We start from the raw sequence: 8,779 nt of genomic DNA, 5'->3' as shown, positions 1-8,779 counted from the left end.
GTGCTAAGGTTTTGTCAATTTTCGATTTTTGTTGTACTCAAATTATATTTTGATATTTGTTGTTTATAAGATATATTTCAATGTGCTTGAAATCAAGAGATAAAACATATTTATGGTATTTTTTTTTTATTTGTTTTTACTATAGAATTTATTTGATACGCAATAATTGCATAAGAAAAACCTGAAACTAAATTAGAAAGAATAAAGATAAGGATTGGTTTGCCTTTGATTTGAATTTGTTATGTTCTTGATTTAAAAAATATATATAAAAACTATTTTTATTTCCAAAATATCATATCAAAATATTATTTAAACTAAAATTCAAACACAAAAAAATATAAAATAAAATAAAATATCTCAAATCAAAACCAAACAAAATATTACAAAACTAAATTATTTTTTGAGAAATTTTAATGTATGTGTAATACCCTGGAGTTGAATAGTGATACGATTCAGGGAGGATGAAATATCCCTGAGGTTGAATAAGAGGTTAAGCTTGCTTACTCTGTGGTAATTTGACGATGGGTCACCCCTGGAGTAATAAAACAATATACTGAAATATGTTTGTAATATTTTCTAAATATAAACTTTATGCTTAGAATATTATAAAAACAAACAATATTATTGTATACACGCTACAAAAAAAATAGTATATTTGTAACGGAATTCCATTCCTAAAGTTCACGTAGCTAACGTAATTCCATCTCTAATTCCGTCTCTAATATCATTAGTAACGGAAAAAGAGAATTTAGGAACGAAAAAATCTCGTTACAAAATTGATAATTTCTTGTAGTATACATAAAAATTACAATATAGAAAATTATTACATAACCTGAGAAAATTATTACATATTCAAAAGTCTCCTGATTTTAGCACGGGGTAATTTTGAAGAACAAAATTTAATTTATTTGCAATTCAAAATTTTATTACTGAAAAAATAAAATCTTAAACATATTACAGTTAGATAGAAATGAAAAATACCATACAACATGCTCTATTTCTTGATTCCAAACATATCCAAATACATGTTATAAACAACATAAACCTAAAAATCATAAAAACTGAACACTCAGATTTACACTCGAAACACACCAAAAAGCTTACAAAAAACTCAATCACGGCGCGAAGCAATGAACTCGAAAAACCCAATAAAGGCACACATCGCAGCGAGGAATTTCTTCGTAAATTTTCCAAAAAGAGAATTCTTTGACGAAATAAGTAACAAGTTAAACAGATTAAATAAATCTTTTCACCATATCACCCTTCAATTCCTTCAACTTCAGAAACAACAAATATGACTACAAAATTAATCCATTAAAACATACTACATACATTTTGTTTTAATGATTTTTCAAAAAAACTATTCTATCAAATAATTCTTTAATCTCATTGTACATGGCAATAAACATTAATTTATACTTATTTTTCAAAACAATAAAACTTCAAATATCTTCCAAAACAATGCAATCGAGTCCAAAATTCCAATTTCAATAATAAAAGTCCTTTAACGTCACATTTAAGTCAATATAAGTCATTCCCCAATCAATCTGGCCACAAAATATTTCCAAAGTACATGTTAGTCCATGTTATAGGACCAAAAATTAAAAAAAAAAAAAAAAAAAAAAAAACGGACAACAATACAACTAAAATTATACTCGAGGAATCGGAGTCGATTCCGGTGTGTGCCGAGGCTTTGAAGCCTCAGAAGAATTCAGAGAGGTCGTCGGGGGCATCGATCCATATGTTCTCATACGGCTTCTCGTTGCATAGATTGTAGCCTTCTTGTCCGGGGAATCGCTTTTGCGTAAGGGAATATATAATGGGGCGCTTCCCGTAAAAAATCACCTTCGAGAAATAAATACTATTTCTCATTATACCTATCATATCTGTCCAAACAAACGAGGTCATATAGTTAGCAAAAATGGTCAGGCCGCCGAAGTCTTCGATCTCCACCCAATCATTTGCAGCGCTGTCGAGCTTATGTACAAAAGCGTTAAGAAACGGTTAAGCGTATATCAAATAAATATCCCCGGCATGCTCTGCCATGTGCATCGCCCGCTCGCCTATGTCAAGCAGGTTCACCCTTATGCACTCGGGTCGTTCGACAGGGACGACTGACCAGGCACTATTATCGGTATCGTAACATGCCAATTGGCCGCTTTGGCTAAGACAGTAGAAGTGCCCGTTGCAAAAAGTCCATTGATTCGGATTGCTGCTGATGAACAGTTCCGGGTTCTCGAAATGGTTGACAGTCCATGCGGCATCCCCGGGGTGATATGTGCTGATTGCGATCACATGAGGCTGAAGCTGCATTAGTGCAGTCACAATGCAGCCGGGAGTGTTCGGCGCGGTTGAAAAGGCGGCTAATTTACTCGGAAAATCCATTTGCGGCAATTCAACGGCCTTCTGAGTGTACGGGCTGTAGAATGTAAGCGAAAGGCGTACATGGCTGTAGAGCAACAGCCAACTGTCGTTGCAGTAACAGACGAGTCTGTACTTTATCCCGGACAGCCGTAGGTAATGCGACTTGCGCTCAAGCGGGTCGTATAACTCGTTTGTTTTATACATCCAGGAGTGGTACATGATCCAAGGGTGCTTGTTGGATACTCGGAAAGACTTTGCCACAGCCATCCATCTGTGGCAGACGCCGGATGCCCAGACGTTGTCTACCAGGCTTAAGCGCGTGAGGTTATTTTCCAGAAGTTCGACTGGAATATCCGACTCTTCGGCCTTTTTATTTGGCCTCCTTGGAAAATCCTCGATTCTGAGGCTCGATTCGTTACTTCTTTTCCCAGAGATCTTGCAAACATTATATTGAAAATAATTAATTGATTAGACTGAGAACTAAAAAGAACTAACAAATGTCAGACGATAAATAAGAAAATTAAATGTGCGACTTACATGTACAATTTATGCGGCCTAAATGCACTAATACACGGCATGCTTTATCATAAATTGGAACTCTTATGACCAGCGAATATTTTGGCACTTCCAATCTATGTGGAGAATTAATACGATCGGATAAACACGAGCATATATGTAAAGTGATCTTATTTATCTTCTAATATGTAAAGCAACTTTCTCGTTATCCTTTAAATATGCTTTAAATATCTTGTTTATTGGATATGTATTTCGAGATGCTTGAAATCAAGAGAGATATATAGTTATAATATATTTAAGATTTTATTTCTTCAGTACAAAAAGTTTGAATTGCAAATAAATTAAAATTTTTTCTTTTAAATTACCCCTGCTAATATCATGAGATTGTGAGTATGATTATGAAATTTAATGGTAAAGAATGTCTAAAAATTATTAGCCTTCTACATAGATTTTGGGTCGGATTTTTTTGTATTTATTATTTATTCTTAAAAATATCATTAGAAACATTTTATTAAATAAATATTAAGATTGATTTAAAAATCACATCAAATATTTAAATTTGTATTATTACTGTTATAATTCTAATTATCTGCACCAAATATACTTGTTGTGTTAATAATTTTCTCATAATATACAACTTAGTTTTCTATAGTGCCGGAGAACTCGAATAATGGGGGGCTAAGAATTTTTTTGCGAAAATTCGTATACTTAACAATCTGTATAATAAATGTATATATTAATATCATACCGAAATTTTGGTACAATATCAATATATGTCATTTCATACCCAAATACTAAAAATTAAAATAATAATTTTGGTATCAATATTTTGAATTATTTGTATATTAATGATATACCGAATATTAAAATACTAATATTATTTTAATATATATTGAAAATATCAAATTATATATTATTACTGTACTAAAAAAATTCAATATGATATTAGATCATACTAATAGTAATAAAAACTTTAGTCTTCAACATGGATTGTAAAACTGATTCATCTTGTACAACGAAAGTTAACTGTTTAATGTCTAAATTCTACTTGATATTCTTATTTTCTTGTGTTGCCTTTTCGCTATTTTCTTCATCAAGTAGTATTATTATCCTTTTCATTCTGGTATATTTGTATAATTCAATTCTTTCCAATTTTCTGTGGCTGTCCGAGGCAAAAATATTGTTGCAAGTCAAGAAGGCATGCCAGATGGGGAATGCAAGCTTCCATATGAGATCTTGGAATCAATTTTGGGAATTGAAGGGTGATACTGTAATGAATTTATTTACATGTTTAAGTTATTACTCTTTTTGTGTTATTTTTCTCTTTTTCGGGAAATTTTTTGAAGAAATCCCTTCGTAATGTCAGGCTCAAAAACACTCACAATAGCCAGCGAGCGGTCAGAGAAACCAGCCGGAAGGAAGGAGGCTTGACTAAAAAAGTTTGCAGCAAGCCAAGCATGATTGACCATTGCTCGATCGAGCTTTGCCCAATACCTCTGGTTCATCCATGTGTACTTACAGCTAGAGATGGGAATGTCTGAGAGTCCTTAAGTTGAGACGCAGTAAAGGAGGTCCTGGTAGTAGTAGGGATGGACAGAGTGGCTGTTATGGCGATCCGAAGGCTTCAAAATCGAGTTGAAATCCCCAAGGATGATCCAAGGTAAATTCTGGTTAGGTCCCAGATTTATCAGACTGTCCCAAAGCCATCTATGCTTTGGGACAGTCTGATAATGTTTTTTCATTTTAGTTCTTTTTTGTAATTTGTAAATTTTGTGCAGGTATTTTCTGAAATATATGTTGCAATCTGATGAACTGAGGGAGATGGACATTGATTCTTCTATTGCTTCATATTTGCATACCTTGTATGTTTCCTATTTTTGCTTTCTTGACACCTTTAACTCAATATCTCCCTCAATATATGTTTTACACATTTATTGGTATTTGATCCAGCGTAAGTATGCAAATACTAATCTTCTGTATGTTCTCTACCAATAGTGGATTTCTGAAAGTTTGTGAGTTGGAAGGCTTTTCAACGATCCTTTGATCTCCTATGTTTATTGGTTCTTCCCAGGTGTATGTTTAGGAACGGGTAAAATTAATGCTTTGTTTATATATAAATATATTGTCCATAAGATTAATGTTTAATAAACTAATCAATTGTTTGTGTTTTACTTCAAGTAAAAATGTCTTTTCAAAACAATGAAGCATGGATGTATCATAAATTAGACAAACAATGACTTCATGCATGTAATTATTAAAATATTGAAAGACCAACAAATACAAATTCGCATGGACACTGCTTGTTGTGGTAGCTTGAACACATGGATGGCCTGCGAGTTCATGTTGGCCATGACCATGTGGTATTTAGCCTTCCTGTTCCGCAGTATGTTCATGGCCCTGGACGCGGACTCAACGAAACTCACAAGTGAGAATTAGGACATCACGATGATCTTTAGCAAATAATTAAGATTAATTAATTAAAAGAAAACTTCAGTACAAGGAAATGAAAATATAGCTACTTGGATAAGTGAGAGAAGCTTAATAATAATAGTTCAGAATATATTTTCATTTCCATCCATTTTGATCTTCCCTCATAAATGCAATTGACTAATTAATTTTTATAGATTTTGTTTCATTGTTCAAAAAATAATAATCCAAGGACATTTCTAGAATCTTCATATCCATCTCTATACTACAAGCGCACAAAATTTACACGATAGATCAACTTAGAACATAAAATAAAAACATGGAAACAAAAAAAAAAAAAAAATCAAACACCCCGGAGCTAAACAGGCCGGAGCAAAATTCAAAAGGGATTATCAATGAAAATCTATGTAATTCCGATATGTACGGGGCGTTACCTTTATTCTGACATACGTGAAGCATCTTAATATGAGTAAGGTGCTCGGAGTCATGGTCGTCCATCACTTAGCATTATATTTATTTTATGTATTTTCGCACTACTAATTCTATAATTAAAGTATTTCACTTCTCTAAATAATATACCATTTGATACCGTTTTGTCTTTCTGAAATTTTTAGTTCTAAAATGCTATATCCAATATACATTTATTAAAAAAACCTCCCAATCAACCACAAACACCCCGAAGAAAATCAAACACATTACAAATTATTATAATTACCATATATAATTATTATATATATGTACATATATCCATGACGAAATAATATAATGACTACACAGATGAAAATAATATAAAAATAAACTACAATTGAAATATCATTGAAAGTAAGGTAACATAGTATTATATATATGTACATATATCCATGACGGAATAATAAAATGACTACACAGATGGAAATTATATAAAAATAAACTACAATTGAAATATCATTGAAAGTAAGGTAACATAGTATTACTACCGAAATCTATGAGTGATAGAGAATATTCATGTATTGCTCAATAAATCATGTATTGCTCAATAAAAACACCTTTAAATTTATTGCAAGAATTAAAGTTTGTTTTTATCAATAATATGATTATCCAAGTATGATCAATTGTTCACTCTAAATGTCAGGGTCTAGTCTATTAACATGTTGTTTTGGTCTCCCATGAAAAGATAAAATTCTTCGAAACTATAATTACATAATTTTCATTTAATCCGCCAAATTTATTCTAACTTTTATTTTTCGTAAATCCATTATATTTATCCTCTGCACTGGCCCAAAATGAGCTAATATTTCCATACCGCGGTTGTATCTAATTTTCAGTCAAAACATTGTATCAACATCCCATTGAATCATATAAAATACTATTTCGACTCTAATTTTGAATATTGTTAAGTCTCAAATTCAAATCTAAACCAATTTTGTTTTGTAATATTTTCCAATTTATTCACTCGGAACATAGATACCTCACAATCTTTTCAGAATACTATCAAAATCATATTTTTTTTTGCACAAATTCCCGAACCCCACACCAAGTTTAAACTACACCCACAAAATTTTTCAAAGGGCTTTCAGTACTTCTTATGAAAATGGAAATTTTTAATTTTAAAAATTCCAATAAAATTTAATTTGTGTGAAAGGTAAAGTTAAATAAAGGAAACTTAATGACTATTATCATCAGCAATTGTCTTTGGACAAATTACCGACTCACATGTATATTATTCACACAAAAATAATCAAATTATCATCACCACATTCAATGTCACTGAACATGTATGTAACTACTTAATGGTAATCATAAGCCTTGTAAGTCACAAACACAACTTTTTAATAAATAAAATAAACTGATTTACAGAGACTGCTTTGCAACGTAATTGTTTCAACCAATTTACAAAATTCACCTTCAAAATAAAACTGATATGTATATCATATACAAATAAAAACTTTAACCGCAACAATTAATTTTTGGACTCATTAAAATAATCAAAGTAGTCTAAGAAAGTACTAGATGCAGCGGAATTACATAAATATGCCACCCAAAGAGACTATAAATTAATAAACTAAATAATTATAGTCGATTTGATCAAACGCATGCTGTCAAAAATATATGCTGATGTAATCCGAATTTAATTGGACTATAAAACGAATCATAATGAATATTCGATTTTATAAAGTCAACACTAATGAATAAATAAATAAATTCTGCACGTATTAAATCTAATTGCACGTACAATATCATACGCACATTAATTAATAAATTATGCAATACTCAAACCGGATGCATGTGTATAAATTGAACATCAATTTCAACCCCAACCTATTGATTAAATAAATAAATTAATCCAATCATAATGCCAAAATCGGTGCAGATATTTAAGACATGTTCATTGATTCCAGAATAAATGAACAAAAATAACCAAACATCTAAATGCTATTTTATTTAAATTGCACATATATTTATTCTGGTTGCATCCCATAATTGAACCAATAAAATAAAAAGATAATCTTGAATGCCAATAAAATAACTATGTATTAAACTTCAATTGATTGAACAAAATATCACACTCAATTGAATATGCCAATTTTCTTTAGATGCACCATTGTTACAAAATGGCACATCGCTAAATTATTAGAAAAATAATTATGTAGACAAACAAACTCATGTCATACATACATGTTGAAACAATAAAACAATAATTTGTAACTTTCAATATAATTAATATGAACTTTAAGTTCTAGTAATTGCCAATAATAATAACACCCTGAAGTAATGGCATGTAGATCAAGAGTCTTATGGAGTTGTCTAGAAAGTCTTTTGGTTATACATATGGATGTATTCCTTATTTCATTGATGAGAAAATAAAGAACTTATCTTCAAAGCATAGTGAGCAGCACGTAATTTTTTCTTCCGCAAATCCTTCTACTATCTATCATACACAACAAATTTGGTATCGCAGCTTCAAAACAATGTCCAGTTTTGTTCCTACCATGTTTAAATATTCCCCGAGTGAGGTTCCAATGTTTGAAAAGGCGATCATTACAATTATTGAAGTAGTGAAATGCAAGATTTCTTCATTTTGACATGATCTTTCGGACATTGTAGCAGATGGATTCTAAGAACCACCTTGTAGAAGGTGTGTCTGCAGCTTGGACTAACGCTCCGCAAAAAAATACAAAGAAAATAAGAAAAAAGATTGCACTGCACTTCGCTACATCAAGCAAGGAGTAGGTAAGACAATTTATCCACGGATTTTTCAATAAAAAGAAGGCAAAAGATGCATGGGACGTGTTGAAGGAGGAGTTTCATGGCAATGACAGAGTTCTCTCTATTCGTCTTCAATCTCTATGGAGGGACTTCGACAACTTGGCGATGAAAGAGGTGAAAATGTGAGTAAATTTTTTACAAAAGTTGTTGACATTGTCAATCTCATTGAAAGTCTGGGAGACAGCATCCAAAAGCAAGAAGGTAATCGAGAAGCTTCTCAGAAGTT

General features: G+C 31.5%; 1 protein-coding gene across 1 annotated transcript; it reads right to left on the bottom strand.

Moving 5' to 3' along the window:
• Nucleotides 1-2,004: 2,004 nt before the first annotated feature.
• On the bottom strand, nt 2,005-4,389 carry LOC127262411 (F-box protein At3g56470-like). The gene is made up of 2 exons (XM_051291078.1): nt 4,375-4,389; nt 2,005-2,799 (listed from the first exon to the last, which is right to left on the bottom strand). The coding sequence occupies exons 1-2, from the start codon at nt 4,387-4,389 to the stop codon at nt 2,005-2,007; spliced, it is 810 nt and encodes a 269-aa protein (XP_051147035.1).
• Between the last annotated feature and the right edge of the window lie 4,390 nt (nt 4,390-8,779).

The sequence above is a fragment of the Andrographis paniculata genome, unplaced genomic scaffold (assembly GCF_009805555.1).
Source record: "Andrographis paniculata isolate CXL003 unplaced genomic scaffold, ASM980555v1 Contig65END, whole genome shotgun sequence".
In the NCBI taxonomy this organism is placed as follows: Eukaryota; Viridiplantae; Streptophyta; class Magnoliopsida; order Lamiales; family Acanthaceae; genus Andrographis; species Andrographis paniculata.
The sequence above is the reverse complement of the archived record's forward strand: the minus strand, read 5'-3'. Positions and strand labels throughout refer to the sequence as shown.